This window comes from Ctenopharyngodon idella, chromosome 2 (genome assembly GCF_019924925.1).
Source record: "Ctenopharyngodon idella isolate HZGC_01 chromosome 2, HZGC01, whole genome shotgun sequence".
In the NCBI taxonomy this organism is placed as follows: domain Eukaryota; kingdom Metazoa; phylum Chordata; class Actinopteri; order Cypriniformes; family Xenocyprididae; genus Ctenopharyngodon; species Ctenopharyngodon idella.
In genome coordinates, this window is record NC_067221.1 from 13,700,551 (window position 1) to 13,720,574 (window position 20,024).

General features: G+C 38.5%; 1 protein-coding gene across 7 annotated transcripts in view; it reads right to left on the reverse strand.

Moving 5' to 3' along the window:
• The window catches only part of tnika (TRAF2 and NCK interacting kinase a), a 92,254-nt gene extending 73,634 nt beyond the window's left edge, over positions 1 to 18,620 (reverse strand). For 3 of the 7 annotated variants that reach the window (XM_051911899.1, XM_051911889.1, XM_051911867.1), the window contains exons 1-2: positions 18,243 to 18,618; positions 7,024 to 7,089 (exon numbers count right to left, since the gene is read on the reverse strand). In XM_051911899.1, the coding sequence (XP_051767859.1) occupies positions 7,024 to 7,089; positions 18,243 to 18,299 (123 nt within the window). In that variant the 5' untranslated portion in view covers positions 18,300 to 18,618. Of the gene's footprint in view, positions 1 to 7,023; positions 7,090 to 18,242 lie in introns of all 7 variants that reach the window. The other 4 variants (XM_051911852.1, XM_051911847.1, XM_051911858.1 and 1 more) reach the window with 2 other exon arrangements.
• Positions 18,621 to 20,024: the final 1,404 nt, after the last annotated feature.

The window sequence follows — 20,024 nt, forward strand, 5'->3', positions numbered from 1 at the left end:
ACCACCTCATTTGCCTTCGCCCCCCCAAGGAGCTGCCTCCAACAAATTCTAGTTAGACACAAACTAAACCAAAGCAACAAAACCAACATTCTTCCTCCACCTCCTCTTCGGTTCCTCCATGTCTTCATTGTTCTCCATCGCCTCTCCATGTTATCACGGCATGAATTATGTACAGGGTAAGAATCGTAATTAACAAGGCTTCCCTGCATGAGCTCATTCCCTCTAGCTGAATTTTAGCAACAGGCAACATACACAAGCAAATATGTGTGTTAGAGCAGAACCTCAGCACTGAAAAGCCCCATGAAATATTCAACGGGCTCTGAGGAAGAGCTTTAAATTATTCAGATTTAACAATCTTTTCTATCTTTGGAACTTTTAGCGAATCGACATCGCTATATATAAAAGTAGTAGCGTGTTTAACCACATGAGAACAAAGTCAGAGGAGGAAAAAAGGAATATGTATTAGAACGACAGATGTTCTGCTTCTGAGAACAGTGGAATAAAGGGAATTAACTTACAAAGGGGAGGACAGAATGAGAACGAGATTAAATGTGGTTTTTTGAAGTGCAAGATTGATGGTTGTAGGCCAGAGCTAATAAATCTAACTGTAATTTTTATCCCCCATGATGATATAAATACAATGAGACTGTGTGGTCTAATGGTGAAACATCCTTCTAGACAAAGAGAGAGGAGGAAATAAAGAAATCCACCTAGAAGCTCTTTCAGACAAATTTTAGGAACATTAGTTTAATCTTATAGGTCAGGCCTTTTAAATTGTACTAAATGAATAAACATTACAGCAATACCCTTTAGAGCAAAAGGTTACATCATACATTGGAAACATACATTGGGTAGTTGATGCATAATGTTTTTTAAACAACAACATTTTTCAAAGTACAAATCATCAGTTGTTATGAACTCATAATAGCTGCATGCCTAATAATTATAAAGGAATGAACAAAATGTAATTTAAATAGTTTTAGATTGAGTATATCAAATCCACACCACAGGACATGTTAAGTTAACTAAAGTATTTTATGTCAGCTACTCAAATTCAGTTGAATCTGTCCAAACGTTTGACTGGTAATGTTCAAGGAAATCAAATGATGGGAGGGAAATTAATTTCACAAAGCTCTACTTTGTCTTTGTTTTATTTCTCGTAGCTGTGAACACGTTTCTAAAATTGCTATAATTACACGATGCTTAATCACACAAGTATGCGCAACAGTTAATAACAGCACTGCAGAGCACACTTTCCTGTACGAGCACGGTTCTGGTCAAAAACGTGCCGGAAAAAAAAAAACACCTACTTGGTTGCTCTTAGCACAAATGCCATTCTTTGAGTGACTGCAAAGTATCCAGTGTACCATCCGTTTGGTAGTTTAGCAAGGAGACTTGTTTTGTTTCAAGAGTTGGCTTCTGCCAGAGACAAGTATAGGCATGACAAACCACACCCCACCATTTGATGCGTGTTAAACATTTGAAATAAGATGAATAAAATTAAGCAAATGTTTAATCTTGTCATGACTGATCTAACATAAAAATGTTAATATTTACATGGCAAGCATCTCTAAAATGAAACTAAATATTTAGCACCATATTAAGCCTCAAATTGAGAGGGCAACATAGGACATTATGACTAGTACATAGCAATTGCTGATGTAAATCTGGAACATCATTATAACCATCAAGTGTGGAAATTTCGAAAACACAAAAACAGACACAATTTGAGACAACTTATTTCAAAATAAAGCATGTGAATGTTTGCTTCATCTATGATTCATCAAAAATCATACCAGAGCAGGGCTGGTTTCAGAAACATCCAACAGATTTACAAAATTATATGACTGCTTGTGCATTATAGTGTAAGATTAGATAATGCTGATCTAATTGAAACATGTACCATTGTGAAACAAGCTTTGGCAGACTCATATTCATTAGCTGAGACACTGTACACAGATGTTAACGGAGCATGGTGAGATCAAGTGACCTGTGGGTGATTGCTAATGAAAGTTAAACACTGAAAGCCTGTCAGCAGCTTTAACTGATTTTTAACTAGGATGTTGAACACAAAGTTGGGCTTAGACTAGAGGGAAAAACAAAACTGTAGAGGTAATTGCTATTTACAGGCCTGATTCATGGTCAAACTCTGAAAGCATCCAATCAGCATTTCTTAGAATTGTAATTTTGCCTGACAATTGTCAAAAAATAATTGAATAATGATTTAATTTTTCACTTATAGTTTAAGCCTAATAGACATACAATACACCTGAAGACGCCATGTAAAGTCACGTTGAAATTGTATTCATACAATAAAATGTAGGATTGTCTCTTAAGACTGAAAAAAAAAAAAAAAAACATTAAAAAGTTAAAAAAAAAAAAAAAAAAAAAAAAGTAATGTCAGTTTTATTGCGTTTCTAGATTTGCTTAGAATTTCCTTATTGGGATAACAAAATTTGACTGAAATTTAACATGTATAATTATCTTGGTTCTCAAATAAACAGGAATAGATTGAATAATTGCGACAGCACTAGTATTAATGTATTAAATCTAGGTCTCATTCAGAATGAAGAATTGATAAACTGTTTACTTGGGAAATAGTTGTTTACTTGCTATATATCATTAAATTATTAATTCTAATATTTCACTTTTTGAATAAAGATTGTGTTGCTGTGGTCATCTAAATTGCTGTCGAAAATTGCGAAATTTCACTGGCTGAATCAGAACATAAACAGAAAGAGAATACATTGGTTTCGGTCTTTGGATAAACTGACCTAATTATTCAACAAAGGGTACACCATAATTTGGCATGCCGTCACTGTTGTGGAATCAGGACCAAAGTCTCTCAGTGACTTTACAGCTGACATCACCCTACAGACCCGAAACCAACCGAGACATACAAGCTCAGTAAGAATCTGAGCTGAGTCACAATCAGTAATATAACATAGCATAACACACCAACAGGGCAAACGCGTTGAGTTCTGGTAATGTAGCTCCACCCAGGATCATGACTGCATGAGCGGTGCTATTGAGCTCTGAAGTGATTTCATCTCATGAGTCAATGCGACGTGATGTGGTTTATTTCAGCTTCAACGGGCATAATTCTGACCGTTGTAAAACTGCATTATAATGATATACTAAAGAAAAATATTTTAAGCCTGGAATTTTATGAAGACTGCCCACATACAGATGTAAATGAGATTCTCAAGCGATATAGCATTACATGTGGATTCTTGGTTTAATACAAAGGCCTGCTGACATTTTCCTGATTCTCTGCGAAAGACACGAGACAGGCAACAAGAACCAAATCATCACAAATCAAAAATTCAACGAAAGTCCATCTCAACAACAAAAAAAAAAGCTTTTAAAAAAAAAAAAAAAAAAAAAATATCATGACTTTCCTTCGAATAAGATTTAGAGATATTAGACAAAAACAACAAAAACATATTTAACATACTGGCATTAATCTGACTTTCACATATTGTGACAAAAAAAAGACAGAAATGAAGAAGAATAGAAAAAGAAAAAAGAAAAGAGCTTGAGTGGGATGAGTTGAGAGCTTTTCAACACAGGTCTTTAGAGCAGGTGCCTCTGCTCAGACAAGGTGTCTCTACAGCACAAGAAGACATTTAGATTGAGATATTTTTATCCAGCAGCAGAGCCAAAAATAGGTCAATGTCATCCAAAATAACTCGAGAGCACCAGGATTCTGCTCTCAGATGAGCCCCTGCAGTTACTGATGCATTTTCAGAAATGCCCACATCTCTTTTTGTCTAAAGTGCATCTTCTCCTGCAACAAAAGTAGTACAGTCCCAAGAAGAGCTAAAAATCTTGATGCAAACAAACTCCACAAGATCAACTAAACCTCAATTCGCCTTCAAGGGTCCTATGCCAAGTGGGGCCCTAATCCCCTCTTTTGTGTCCTACTTTGGACAGAGCAGCAGGCCTGTGTAGACAGCACTGTTGAGAGCTATGCAAAAGAGTATGAGGGTGCTTGTGAGCACCCATTAAAGTCACAGAATAAGACATACAACCCTAGATCTCTTATCTTGGCATTATCTTTAGGCCAAAAAAAAAAAAAAAATGGGACAAATTATTCATGCAAAGTTTGCCTGACTGCACTGGAATAAGAGACTTTAATAACAAAGAAATAATAAAAAAAAATTCTCCACATATTTTAACTCGGTTAGCCTAACTCATCATGATGAATTGCTTTCTATTTCCTTTATTTATTTATTTTTGGAGATCACTAACTACTGCTGTCTTGGTGGGCTTGAGCTAAGAGAAAAAGGAGGCATAGTATCAGCTACCAAATATTAAACCTAGCCCATGTTAAGAAGCATGCCATTCTGTTATATCAGTTCCTGTCTGGCCAACCACATGAGTGACCAGGATATTTGTGGGTCTCAGATAAAGAGAGAGACAGACAGAGATGGAGCAAGGGGAAAAAGAGAGATGGTGTCATTATAAACTGGATGTGACAGAATGGAATTAGTGACCCACATCAAAATTCAGCCTCAGTGTAGGAAAGGTGGTGACAGTCAGACATCAGGGATACGTCTGCGGACATGTCTTTCCAAGAACTGCTGCTGCTCTATTATGAATGAGATGAAGAAAGGTGCTCACTGGCAGTTTGAAGTGTCTCAACAGGCAGATCTTGAATCGACTGGCCATGGACAGCCGAAATGGCCGTCCTTCACTTTCTTACGCAGCATACAATCTCAAAACAATAGGACGATATATGTTAGCACCAGGTTTTCTGAGCCCACAGCCTTTTAATAAATGTATACTTGCCCTGGCAACAACTTCACCTGCCCTGAGGCTAAACTGAAGAATTCTGCTAGTTTTAACAACAGTTTTAAAATTAAGTGTCTGAAGCAGAAGTAGCCAACCCTGCTCCTGGAGGACTTCAGTTCCAACCTTGCTGTAATACACCTGCCTGTTAATCTCAAGTAATACTGAACCTCTTGATTAACAGGTTCAGGTTTGTTTGATTAGGGTTGAAGCTAAACTCTGCAGAAGGGCAGCCCTCCAGGAACAGGGTTGGGTACCCCTAATCTAAACATATGTTAAACATTAAAATTGTGTTTACAACATGGGGAGCCAATACTGCTCCAGTTCCAACCCTGCTCCAACACGTATCCGTTAATTTCAAGTAATCCTGAAAACCTTGTTTAGCTGGTTCAGTTGTATTGGATAAGGGTTTGAGCTGTACTCTTCAGGATCCAGGAGCTTCAGCAGCAACCCCTGCTTTATAAGTACATTTCCAACAATAACTTAGTACTTGAAATGAAATAAAATTAGAAAGGTGTTCAAACAGACTTAGCATGACCCCTAGTTTGTTTAATTACAGTTCTTTTGATCGCTCAAGAGCAGGGGTTGTAAAAATCCAGCTCCTGGAGGGTCACCACCATCTTACAGAGTTTAGCTTCAGCCCAAATTAAACACACCTGAACCTAATCAAGGTCTTTAGGATTATTAGAAACATCCAAGCAGGTGTGCTGGAGCCAAACTCTGAAGGATGTTGGCCCTCCAGGAGCAAGATTGGACATCCCTGTTCAAGAGCAACTCTATGCTAATGCAAATGAATCAATGGCATAAATGCTGCACTGGCTCAATTGGGTAAGTGATGGATCCATGAACAGGTCCAAATCCCTCTCACAGTGCCATTCTTACTTTCAAACCCTAACTAGATGGGCCGATGGCCTTTTGCAGTTACCGCCATAAACATAAGGACTGAATGACCTTTACTTCCACTAGGCCTTGTCTATTACTCTAACAGCCAGGGTAAAATAATTCCCTGTGCCGTATGGATCCAGAGCAAGGGATATTAATGATGGTGCAGAAAGTTGTAGCTGAAGTGGATGAGGTGTGCTTATAGCACACCAACCCAGGTTACTCCTCGCACACCTGTTCACTCAAGCCTGCTCTGCATGTCTGAGACATGAAGGGCAAACTGGAAGGCGGAAGAGACTCACTACGCGACCAGAAAGAAGCAGAGTGAAAGAGATTCACTTCCCCGTCTGAGCACAGATCGACTTGCTCCACAAATCTGAAACGTGTGTGTCTGTCGGTAGCTTCAAGGCAAAGAGAGACACATGTACATCAGACACTCTCTTATCACATTCCACCCACTAAAGAACTTCTTTTAGGCTCTATCTGCTAACCAAGGCACGGAGCCAGATCTCATCTCTCTTCCTCCACTGCTTCCCCATCTATCTCATGCCCACCCCTCTCGTCGTTCTTGTCTACTCCTCCCCAGAATATGTCCTGGTTCCACAGCATGGAGCAGATTTGTGGTCACATGCTGTTCTGGTGGGCTGTGCAAAGACCTGATCTGACTGAACTGTTTAATACTCTATCAGGATATCCCTAGCTCAGTTCTACAGGAAGAGTTCACCCAAAAACCAACCTCACCCTGTATGACATTCTTTTGTGGAACCAAAAATGAGACGTTAAGCAGAATGTTGATGCAGCTCTCTTCCAAAGTCAATGGTGACCATGTCATAAGGGAAACATTAGTCCACATAACTTGAACACTATGTAAGTCTTCTTAAATATCATTGGTTGACTCCTGAAACCACAATCACATGGCTTTGGAAAGAAATGTGGATCATTAAATGATGAAATAGTTTTTTTTTTTTTTAAATTTAAATACCCCTTTAACCCCAGATGGGTAACACGGTGGCTCAGTGGGAAGCACTGTCGCCTCACAGCAAGAAGGTTCCCGGTTCGAGCCCCAACTGAGCCAGGAGTCCTTTCTGTGTGGATTTTGCATATTCCCAAGCCATGTAATGGGGAGGGTTGGGGAAAAACCTGGCAAAATCCATGGACAGTCTCTCGCGTCTCTTGCGAGAAATATCCATAGAATCACCAAGAGTCAGATATGACTGAAATGGTAATATAGATAGATGTATAACCCCAGACAGACATCACATTCCCTTTGTTTTTGGATTCATTGGCTCAAAAAGCAGCTAAGGAGATAAAAAAATGTTATGGAAAAATACAATGAAAGTTTCTTACCTTGTACACCTGACCATACGTGCCATTGCCCACTAGCTCCACCAGCTCAAATATTCCTGCAGGGTCCTAAAGAGAGCAGAGTTTATGGTCAGAAAAAGTACAAACACAGAGAAATAAAACTTTGATATTTATACAAGGTGCTGTATCTACAGTGAAATGTATTAATCAAAGAAGGAAGGCACTTGATTTTATCCACTGGGAACTAACTGCAGATGGAGGCATGGACTTCATGTAAAAAATATGTTAGAAGAGGAGGGGTTGAAAAAAAACGAGGACTTGACATCACACAGAAAGGAGAGTTGTTGCAGAGCAAATAATTTTTTAATATAACGTGCACTGATCATTCACAATAACAACAGGAATGTGTATCAAGTAAATAAACTGTGATTCCATGTTGACTTTAATAAACAGCACAATGTTTCCAGCAGCAAGTTAATTGCTTCTCAGCTCACACAAAACACAAAAACCCCTGGTGTCCTCCATCACACAACTGTTGCTGTGTACTATCTCTCATGACCAGCACCCAACCAAGTGTAAGATTCAAATCCAACACTCAATCTAACACCTAAATAAAGAAAAGGTAAATAAAAGAGTCAATGCAGACAGAAAGGACAGGCCATTTTGTTGCCATTCTTCACCCAAACACCACCTGGTTGAGTTTGTGAACCTAAATATCAAAAGCCTACTCACAATCACCAATCTCTGTCCATCAGAAAGCCGTTACGATAAAACTGTGAAAAGGGAGTGATATCTTTAGAGATGACAGGACAAAACCAGCATTGTCTGAATGTTTTCTGCTGTTAACGGTCCATTGAGAACTACTGACAGACATAGAGATTTCAAACTCAGACAAGAAACAACCGCCACATTATCATAATAGTGTTCCACACAAATGTGACTGATTTTCTTGAAAGCACATACCCTGCTCTTAATAGTTAAAGGGGTCATGAACTGAGAAATCAAATTTTCCTTGAGCTTTTGATATATATGAAGTCATCATACTATAAGAATATCCTGTAAGTTTCAGAACTGAACATTTATTTATTAGTCCAAAAACAGCTTTTAATGTTATATTATATTATTAGTTACCATACACAGTTTAATAAAATATGCTCAATCTGCATGACTCAAGCGTTGTCTGCTTGAGGACGTTGCAGACCGCTCCAAATAAACAATTGTCAAGTTAAGTACATTTCTACATCCCTGCTCAGAGTGTAGGAAACATTGCACAATATGTAGAAATCTTACGAATCAAAACGCAGCTTATAATTCACACAAAAAGCTGATGGTGAATACATGGTTTCGCTCTCTGGGGATGAGTAATATCTTGTCCTTATGCTGACTGGCAAAAAAAAAAAAAAAAAAAAAAAATGCAAGCTGCAGTGTAGTTCACACAAGCAGCCAACCGTAGACAGTCCACACAACAACACTTGTGAAACTAAACGTTTAATTGATCGGAAATGTGGCCTGTCTGTTAGCCGAGGCTGTGAGTCCATTGGGAAACCAGTGCCACAACACATCCTACGATACGTAAGAAAGAGAGTGGTCAGATATTGCACAAATGCCCAACAATGCTTTTATCAGCAGGTTACCAATCTGCATTTTCAGTTCTGGCAACACCTAAATCCACATCAATAGACATGCTTTCTAAAATAATTCAGTCAACCTGTTGACCCTCTTCCTCTTTGGTGTGGTTCCAGCATTAATTCAACAGAACTATTCTTGTTTTCCATTTTTTTTTTTTTAATCAGACCAGGCTATTGATATTAAAATATTGATGATTATTGCTACTACCAAAAATCAGTAGATGGGAATTTTTCTTCTTTTTAAAATTGCACTATTTATACAGAGTAATATTAGCCATTCAAGCTAGTATCCCTCAGGGTAAAAACTGGATCTGTCAATTCTGAGTGACTGCTGGCTGTTCCCATAACATTAGAGGAAAACAATTGGGTTTATGGCCATTCCCAAACTCCATTTCACGCCAAGGTGGTCTCAACACAGAGAGCTTAGTTGAAATTGCTTCAACAACCTTCATTGTCAATGCTGAAAGATGTCTGTCTGTCCAATGAGTTCATGGGGCCATTTGTAATAAAAGCTCTTAAGCAGATCATAATCCCAAATCGAACCATATCAAAGGCATGGGGGAAGTCAGCTGTGATCACATGACAGTGACCGCTGAGGATGAGTAGACCAAGCAGGGGTGAGCACTAACCCACTTCAAGCTCTCAGACCCGCACACATGACTTTCTCTTAATCTAGATGACAACTCGCCATGACCGACCAAGAATTAATGTTTAATGTCAAAGAACAGCAATCCAGTGTAAACTAACTAAATTCAAATGTTTTAAATGGCAACCAACGTATATATTTTTATAAATATTTTAAATGGAAACATTTGTGTCAGCTTTTTGATGTACAGTACGACAAAAAAAAGCATTAAATAACATTTACCGAAATGGAAAACAGTTATTTTAAATTGTAATAATTCACAATTATACTGTTGTGTGTATATATCAGTCAAATACAGGTGAACGCTAAAAAACACATCTCTGTCCGATTAGTCTATTGTGGTTTGTTTCATTCTACAGCTGGTATCTTGAATATTTTCCTTACTCAGCCCTTCTTCTCTTCACAGAGTTCTCATGGCTCTTTCCCCCTCTCCTTCACCTCAGTCATCTCATGCTGGGCCTGTTCTTTGTCTGACAAGACTGGCAGGACGGCCCTTTTCTCAGGCTGCATCAGCAGACATGTCAGTCATTGTGTCTATGGAAATGTGTTTCGCTCTTTATTTCTCCTTCTTTCTTGTTTCTCGGAGAGGAAGGATGCACATTTCCCTTGAATACCTTCTTGTCTTGGTTCATCTGAAAATGAGGGTCAGCGTGCAAACTGTCAGTGAGAGTGTGATGGGCAGAGAGGAGTTAACAACCTTGCACATCACTCAGGTTTCTGTTGTTCAAGCAAACATGAGCAGAATACCGTGTTATGGTTCCCACCGTCAGACTGACCTGCCTGACAGAAAACCAACATAGCAGCACTATGCTGAGTGGAAGGAAAAGACAGCCTGAAAGGTGTTTATTTATAGAGGCAGAGGCAAAACAGAAACTAATGTATACAGTTGATGCAACTCAAGGAAAACCAGTAGTAACCGCTATAGTTAAATATTAGCCTATGCAAATTTGCATACTTTTTCCCCTTGTAACTGCCGCTTCTGCAACATCCAAACACTGTTATTCATTAAAATCCTATTAGTAAATAGTGAGGTTTGATTCAATGAATCATTCAGTTCACTGTTGGATATTTCCAAAGAATCACTCAGTTCACAAAAATCTGAAAATGAATTTGACAAATCAAACTATTCTATTTCTGAGTTGACTTACTGAATCAATGATCGTGGATTAACTGCTTACTGGGAGGGAAGATTTTCAATAAATAATTTCAGTCTGTCAGATTTTGAATACAGTGCATGAGTTGTGGACCACTATTTATTTTTATTTATTTTATTTATTTACTTATTTAAGCTTGAAAGCTTCAGTTCGTTCCCATTGCACAGAGAGGAGTGACCAACACAGTCTTCAGAAAAAAAAAAAAAAAAAAAAATTCTCATGCCACAAAAGAAAGGCCCTGTTTACACCTGGTATTAAGATGCGTTTTAGTCAATGGGATCAGATGAGATGAGAGAGACACATACCCATTTACACCTGGTATTTTAATCTGTCTCTTTCATCCACTTTCAACTACTTCTGTCCTGATTTCTTCGAGGGAAGGGTCTGTGTGATTTTTTTTTTTTTTTTTCATTTGACCTAATGGACAAAATAAGCTCACGTAATTTACACAAACACGCCCGGAGCTGACGGCAAAACATACTGAGAGCTTTCGTTTCTGCTCTGACAGCCGCAAGACCACGCCAAATGCGGTGAGTGCGTGTTAAAAATCAGGAATGGTGAAAGAACATTGTGCTTGATACGTTCATCATCATCAAACCAGACTTTGGTCTTTAGTCGACAAAGTTTAAATCCCGTCTATCTAGCACGCTTCCCATAATGTTTACGTGTTAGTTCAGCAGGCGGAGAGTAGGCGGTCTTTACTAGGCCGTTCAAACACATTCAACCACATGAGCGTCTACATTACGAAAACAATCCGGTCGAATGCGTTTTCGACTACCTCTGGAAGTAGTCAAAATTGGACAAACTCAAAAAGTTTTCGACCCCGTTTACACCTGTATTTAGCGTCATACAGGTCATAAGTCATAAGTCATACAGGTTTGGAACAACGTGGGTGAGTAAATGATGACAGTATTCATTGTTGTGTGCACCATCTCTTTAAAGCAACATACGTCCGTGGAGTTTATAGGGAAGGGGTGCAGCTGATTTTAAACATTCAGAGCAAGTGTTCGGGGTGTCCACAATCTCCCTCTTTTCCTCTTCATTTTCTGGATGATCAGTCTGCTTGACTCTGGCTCTGGATTACAATAGCCGTTGTTTTCTCTAAACATTTCATAATTCCTGACTTCCTCTGCCACACACACAAATCTATCTGTCTACATCCATATTTGATATGCCGCAAGAAAAAAGCTCAGGCCCAGGCACATTTTTTGGGAACATTCAGTTTTGGTAATGTTTATTATTTGATTAATCCAGTGGATTTAATACTTCTTGTCATTTAATAATTCCCTTTTACTTACAATTTTATGGATGCAAACCAAATAAAGGGTTAGTCCACCCAAAAATAAAAATTCTGTCATGTACTCGCCTTCATGGTGTTCCAAACCCATAAGACTGAAGCTAATCTTCTAAACACAAATGAAAATATTTTTAATTAAACTTAAGTGATTTCTATCCCTCCACTGAAAGTTTATACCTCTAAAAATTTGACAGTTCAAAAAGGTAATCAAAAACATTGTAAATGTGATGTGGTCCATAGATCATTGTGAATAATACCCTGAATTAAATCTGTTTGTCATAAAAAAGCAATTATGTCCCTTTAAACCATCTGATTCATATGAATTCATTGCCTTTACAACATCTTTATAAACTTTTTGATGCATCACACCATGTCTACACTGGGTGCGAACGTTGTTGCTTGCGTCGCAACAGCTAAAAGTTGTCTACACTGGACGCGACAAAGTGCCCGCTGTGAAGCATTTGTCCTTTGTGTCAGTACGTCATAAATAGACTGAGGCATCAGTTTACTGTTGGAGAATTGTCGCTCGCGTTGCGCCGCATCCAGTGTAGACACTGATTATAATGGGTTCCATGGTCTTTTGCCGCATCACATCACGCCACTCATGTCCGGTGTAGACACGGTGTCAGAGTTTTGGTGGAATGGACTTTCAATCTCTAAGGTTAAAAAAAAAAAATCAAACAAAAATTGCAAGTGATGGAAGGTTTGCCACTATATGCAAAATCTGAAATTCCAGAGAAAGTTACCACACACCTTGAAAACAGAGCAATTAAATTTTGCAAGTTTTTAATGATTCCTTTGTAAAGCACCTGATTAATGCACAACTAGCCCTCAGGTCTCAGGACTCGTTTCTCACTTCCAAACATCTGACACACCATATAATAATGCCATCTGTGGAGGGGTAGGAGGATCAAGCCATGTTTCAGCCTTCACAGGCCAATGAGTCATGTAGAAGGCAAATGAAGAAGACGGTTCCGACATCAATACACGGCACCCCGAGAGAGCGAAGTCCGCTGAACCGCTGATCAATACCACAGTGATAACATAAACCTTTGGCTCTGAGATACCATCTCGATCGCCAAAGCTCGCTCCCAATCAAAGGAGGCAGGCATCTATTTGTGCTAACATCCTATGCTGCCAATCCCAATGAACACAAGCAGTACTTAAATAAATCAATCAGTACTTTTCACATATAATACTCATGTACATTTTTAAAAAATTTTCCCTCAAGCAAATTTGAAAATGAGTACTTTTCACTTGTTAACAGTCAACAAGTGATGTGAAGAACATCCAATAAGAGGAGCTAGATTAAAATGAGATAAATGAGTATTCTGACTGAAACAACACATTTGCACTTAAATTAAAATTCAACAATGCTTTTGTAACAACAGAATGTAGTAAGTGACGTGCACAGGAACACAGTCAGTCACAGAAGACAAGTTTGAGACTCATGTGACTACCAGATGTAAACAAAGAGTCTCGACTTGCAATCACCTGAGATTAATCTTAATTCCAGGTGTAAACAGACCATTTTAAACAGATGTTCCAGTCTATTAAACATACCTTAAAAAGGATATACTTCTAGCTAACTGAAACTAAATGAAAGTCCACATTTGCTCTTCTGTGTACAGACAGGAAATGGGTCAGCGGACGTCTGCTGTAGGGCAGAGTGACGGAGAGATGGAGGATGGGAGAGGAGATTCAGAACAGCGAACGCTGCGGGGCACGGGCTAACTGCAGACACAAAACCCAAAAACCCACAAGCACTTTCAACTACAGCACTAGCATCCCGTGCCAGGGGTGAAACAGCTCTCCCACCCCTCAGTTTAAGTGTCTCGATGTGGCTTTGCTAGAACTGGCAGTTCAGCCCATCATCAGCAACTATGCAAAAAAAATGTTCTTGGTGTGCCATGTATATAAAAATAATGTTGTACAAGACATCCTCAGGCTAAATGGCATAGAATGGAATGCAGCTGGAATGGCAGGGTGTGACAGCAAGTGACTAACAACACAGAGGCGCTCAAAACAGCACAGCCGCACACCCAGGGTGGATGCCAGACCCCATGCTGTCACCCGCAGATTCTTCTGTCACTGCTGCTCTGTGAGGAGCACAGGTATGATCTCCTCATCTTTCCTACACTTTTGCACATAGAGAGCAGAGTGTACGGAAGTCATTTGAGGGGGAAGCAGACGGTGCACCACCTGGCCCTTACAGTGCCAGGCCCAGAACTATATCCTTCAACCCACCGAGCTGCTGAATGAAAGGAAAGCACACAGAGACTCAAACTGAGAGGATGTGTGAATGAAAAGCAGGATCTTAAGGCCTAACTCCAAACAATAAAAAAAAAAAAGCCCCACAGTCAAGCCATTTCATCATAAATGGGTCTGTGACATAAGAGTGTCCACTATAAAGAAAAGGAAAAATATCTGTATATAAAAAACGTGGCAAGTTCTTAGAAATGTGTGTTATGTTGGTTTAATATGATTTTGAATTTCAATTGAACACCACCTTAATCATTATTTTCATAATCATTTTTTAAACACAACCCTTCAAAAATTTGAAAAAAACATTTTTTTAATGTTTTTGAAGAAAGTTGAAATGATAATTTATTAGATCAATAATACAGTAAAAAAAAAAAAAAACAGTAATAGTCATATTAAAATTTATAACTGTTGTCTATTTTAATACATTTTAAAATGAAATTTAATCCTGTGATAAGGATTAAGCATCATTACTCTAGTCTTCAGTGTCACATGATCCTTCAGAAATCCTAATATGCTGATTTGCTGCTCATGAAACATTTCTTATTATCGATGTTGAAAACAGTTGTGCTGCTTAGTATTTATGTGGAATTTAGGATTCTTTGAATAGAAAGTTCAAAAGAACAGCATTTATTTGAAATACATCTTTTGTAACAAAATGTAAAAGTTTTTACAGTCACTTTCAATTTAACGCATTCTTGCTTAGTAAAAGTATTACTTTCATAAAAATAAAAAAACTCTTACTGACCTCACTTTTTTCAAGGTGAAACAATTTTTTACAAATATCATGAGTTATCAATTTATAAATATAATTAAGTTAAGGATTTGCAAAACATGACATTTTACAACCAGTCTGACCAAAAAGGTCAAATTATCTGATATTGTAACAGAGTTATTGACCTTAAGCCCACCCCCCAATGTATGAATTGAATTATATATGTATTTTTTTTAAAAATAACCAATATCCTGTATAAAATAACACCCACCCTGTTTAAAAGACCTTAACCTTGAGTCTAGATACGCCTGACTGAACAGAACCTCTTTCTAAACCCTCAGGCCCGTCAAACCCACGATAAAGAAAAAAAAAAAAAAAAAAAAAAAAAAACTTTGTGTCGAGAAAAACACCACCTCATTAATATGGGAGAACGAAGGTCATTCTGATGACCCGCGTCAAAACCAAACCTAATAACACAGGCGCCATGCGATACACGACCCCTTCGACAAACCAAGGTCCTCGCTACTTGTGTTCGGAGCTAAAAATGGCCAGGCAACAAACAGAAAGGGCATGGATCTCATTTCAAGGTTTGTGGTCAGAGCACAGAAGCTCATTTTCAGATGTCGTCCCTCAGGACTAGGTGAGGCTGACCAGGTGATGCCAAACATCGCTCCCATGTATGTGGGACACAGACCTCCGCTTCTGTGCCAGAGAGAGAGTTTATGAATGGCCCATCTGAGCATGTGCTGCACTGAAATGTTTCCCCACTACTGCACATGTCAGCGCTCTGCTTCTGGGTGACCTATTTCCCTTCTCGCTCAAACACAACACACTCAACAACATGAGAAAAGCACACTCAATGGACTGTATTTAAATTTAAAAGCAAAGGATTGATTCCCAGGTGAACGTCTTACATTTTATAAACAAACATCTAGCGAGGGTTCTGGACAGACAGCTAAAATAAGGTTGCATCAGCACCTGAATGTCTGTTTTGTCTAAAGACAAACCAAGACAAAGCATCAGGCATGTTTTTAAAAGCAATCTGCATTTGCTTCACCCGATGGAAAGTGACAGTCAGAAGTGACAGTCAGGAAGTGACGTGAGCAATATTTAAAACTTAATTCTTCCATAGGATGGTGTGAAAAGTGAGGAGCTCACCTGGTTTCAGTGAAGGGCAGAGTGCAGGGCTAGTATCAAACAGACATTAACACTTAACCAAATCCCATTCAAAATGTGAATGGCATCTGGGGCGCCATGTGATCTGTAGTGTCAAAGCATGTACGTGCAAACAGATCCGTGTGTGAGAAGGCAGTGAAGGTGAAGCTAATGCACCAGACACAATGGATGGCCAAATCAAATGCACTCAAAGGGCTATCTGCAGTAATCTTTCCATCCCACGCGCTACTTAGCCTCGCGAGCAGAGAAAGGAGAGCACTTCATGGGCATCCCTTTAGCCCATTAGATCCTACAGCACACAAGGTAATTGGTTTATGACTGCTGTGAAACTGTGCCTCGCCATATGGGCATCCTTAAATTGCCTGTTCACTTATATCTTGCCCAATTTACTTATCCCACACATTCGTCATGCAATATATACATATTTTCACACTAAGAGCATAAAACGTATGCGTTTTGGACGTTCATTTACACGACAAAGGCGTTTTGGGGTCCTGAAAATGCAAACTTTTGAAAACGGGTTTTAAAGTGCAAACCTTTGAAAAGGATAGCATTATCGTCTCTGTGTATACTACAAAAACGCAAATTTTTGAAAACGGTGATGTCTTGCGCATGCCTATTACGTGTTCAGCGTATAGACGGGTAGTGTTTCTTTACAAAGTGACGTCGCCAACTACTGGCCTGGCATGCATAATACTGCGTTTTAGTCGTTTTCGCAGATCTGTGTAAACGGAAATCGTTTTGACGGTGCCGTCGTCTGTATGCAAAAAATGCAATGGAAAAACTACAGTTTGTGTAAACGTAGCCTTAATTGTATGTATTTAGCAGATGTGGATGTCCAATAAGAATGACAGTGCATTTATCTCGATGAGTGTTCCCTTCCTTTGGGAACCAAACCCATGACCTACAGTAGGCCGTGCTGGTGGCATGTTCTACCAGTTGAGCTACAGGACAAAACATGTACACGCTCACACTAATTAGACAGACTGACACAGTTTTTATAATCCGAGGAGTGACGCATAAAAACGAAGCCTTGTTACGAAGTAACCCAGTTTATCCACTCAGAAGTCACAGGAAAACATGCTGTGAGTAATTTGGTAGCATTAGAAGGATTTGAGCATTTATCAAGCCATGCATATGGCACACAGTTTCCCGGGTGGACACAGATAGATCCTGCAACACACAGCAAGTTCAATTTTGTTTCCATTGAATAAACAGTTGAATAAAAGAACAGAAATTGGTAAATTACGTGCTGCTTTTTCTTTTCTTTTCTTGTCTATTACTAAATTGAACCATTATTAAATACAATTACAATGCGATTGAATTGATTTTGAATTACAATGAATTCAAACACGCAATTGCTCTGCTGTGATGAATGCGTTTTCAATTTCTGAACTAGAATTAAATCACTTGTGACGTTTTTGTGGGATACAGTAAAAAATGTCTGGGTAGTGTAATAGTCCAGAAAAAAAACTGAAGCATTGAATTAATTTTGTTTCAAAGTTAATTCATATTTCAAAGTCAGTGTGCCATAACCAACATGCAGGAAGCCATTTTGTTGTCATGTGACAAGAATATTTTGACCTTTTTATGAAAAGGCATGTTTTATTCAGGTCAAATGGTTTATTTAAAAAAAAAAAATCTACAAAACCTCCCCAAAAATCTTGATGTTCATGACTCATATTTGATGTTTGTTTAAAAAAAAAAAAAACTGGGAAACGTGTTGTTAAACTTTTAGGAAAATAATGACTACGCTTTACTCATACTGCCTATGTATTCAATGTGCAGAGAAAATATTCTAGTACTGATTATTGCAATAAATGTTCGCTTCAAAATGTAATAAATCAACAAAGCCTTCAGAACTTGGTGTTTTGAACTAGACTTCTGGAACAAATTTCCCTTTCCTCATCTCGGATATTCTTATTTTTCATTAATTCATAAAAGTCCTGATATAACAAATCGGAGAATCAGGCATGCGTGTAGGGCTACTTTACTAGGACAGACTAGTACAACATGTACAATACACAAACAATGCCAAAGAAATGCCTGCATATAGGCTTCATTAGACTGCGGTATCATGATCATCGGGGTGTTATTATATCAACCGGATCAGTTCACTGACGTTTTCTGCAATAATCTGTAACAAGTTTCACAAAACAGTTATTTGATCTGATGCAGCCGTCGAGCACAGCTCCTTACCGACTGAACAAGAAAGGAAAACGCTTCTGATCCGAAATAAAACGCCTTGATGCTGTTCATTAAGCCGTTAATTTTATTTCATACAATTTCTACTATTGTAGTGATTGTTGCACCTGCCATTACGGCGCAACTGCAACACCAAAACACATCAATGAGCATCTTCAATAAAGGACACATAACTTACCCTCAACGAGGAGAGGTCTATCTCATCCAGACTCCGAGCCGGAGAATCGCTCGCCATATTAAAGACGAAAGAAAACCGGAATTACACGGAGAAACAAAGAAATGTTGTTGAATAGATCTCAGACAGCCGTCCGCTGATCTCCTACAGCAGCGCGTGCAAATCTCGTCTCGCGGATCGCTCGTGCTTTTGTACAATCCGTGGATTCCACCGATGCTTTCGCTAGACCTCAGTTAGATTTTACCCCTGCAAACAGAAACATCGTGTGCTTTGAGGACAGCATATTTTTCAGGCGCTACACATCTTTCAGTCTCTAACACTGTCGCCAAAATCTCAATGCCGCTGTCTTGAGAGTAGCATCAATCAGATATGTGGGAGTGGTTAAGAGAAGGGGCGGGGTCAGCTTCACTAGTACCGCCCATTTATTGGCTCCACTGTAAAGTTCATATTTCTTTGAAGTTTCACTTCTGTTGAAGTCTATCGGGCCTTTCCTTATAATTAACTTTACGTGCCCGTTATCTAATCCTTTATGATCATGGAGGAAGATGGCCCCCTTAAGAACAAAGTTGATTTAATTTTAAACTGTAACATATTCAGATAGGTTTAGATAATGCTATAAGTTAAGCATGTTTAGGACGATGATGCATCAGCCAATGTGTTATTACAGAAAATAAACAGAAACATTTGCTAATTTAGTAGTTATAGTACAAAATGTAAAATATTAAAGGAGGGGTAAAATGGCCCCTACTGGGGTAAATTGGCCCCCTATCTGGGATAAGAGGCCCCTCCTAGATAAACTTTTACAGAATATATAAATTACATACAATTATATATATATATAAGTGCTATTATTGTAAAATACTAAATCAACTATTATGTTTAAAATTTTATTTTGAAAATTTAGTTGAATAACCGATGACAGAAAGCAAAATCCCAGTAAAAGAGAATTATCTGAAAGGTAAAATTAGTCTATGACTTACGTACAGTCATATAAATATTTACATATTTAATTGCCCATATTTTAATTGAAGATATGTCATCATAGAAACTGTGAAATCAAATTGAATGATAACTGAATTAAGCTGATTGAATAAGCCTATAGTTTTTAATGAAAATGAAATCTGAAATGTATACCTAATTCTTGGAAATATTAAATAATAACCCCATTAATTACAAGAACAAGCAAGAACAAGCCACTTGGGGCCTTCTGTGCCAATTCTGGGGGGGGTGCAGTCACTATTTTTGTCATAGATCACTATTTTCCAGAGACACAAAATTAGATCAATTAACCTTAAAACTGTTTCAGCAGACTACATCTCACATATGTTGATATACAGATGAAATGACTAAATGAAAAAATAGCATAGCCATTCATCAAAAGTGCTGGGATGAGATTTTGTGCCATCTATGGTCATACAGGAGAAATAAATTAAGGTGGCGGGGATAAGGGGTCATCTTGCCGCCAGACAGGGGTCATCTTTCTCCATGTTACCCTAATTTTTGGCAACAATTGGCTTGCAGCATTGAAGCACTTTTAGAAGAACACATGAATGAATAAATGAAACAAACTGAATACATTCTCAGGAATACAGTAGTGTCAAAACTCTTTATTCTATGTTAAGCTCCCTGTAGGCAGTTAACATTCATCTCTGTGGTTCTTCTTTGGAACTCCTAAAAGGATTTAAAAGCATGTTTACCTGACAGATCTTGGATGAGCGCCAAATCACACTGACGTCGCTTCAAGGCACATTCAGTTTATGGCAACAGCACAGTTCCCATGCCTTG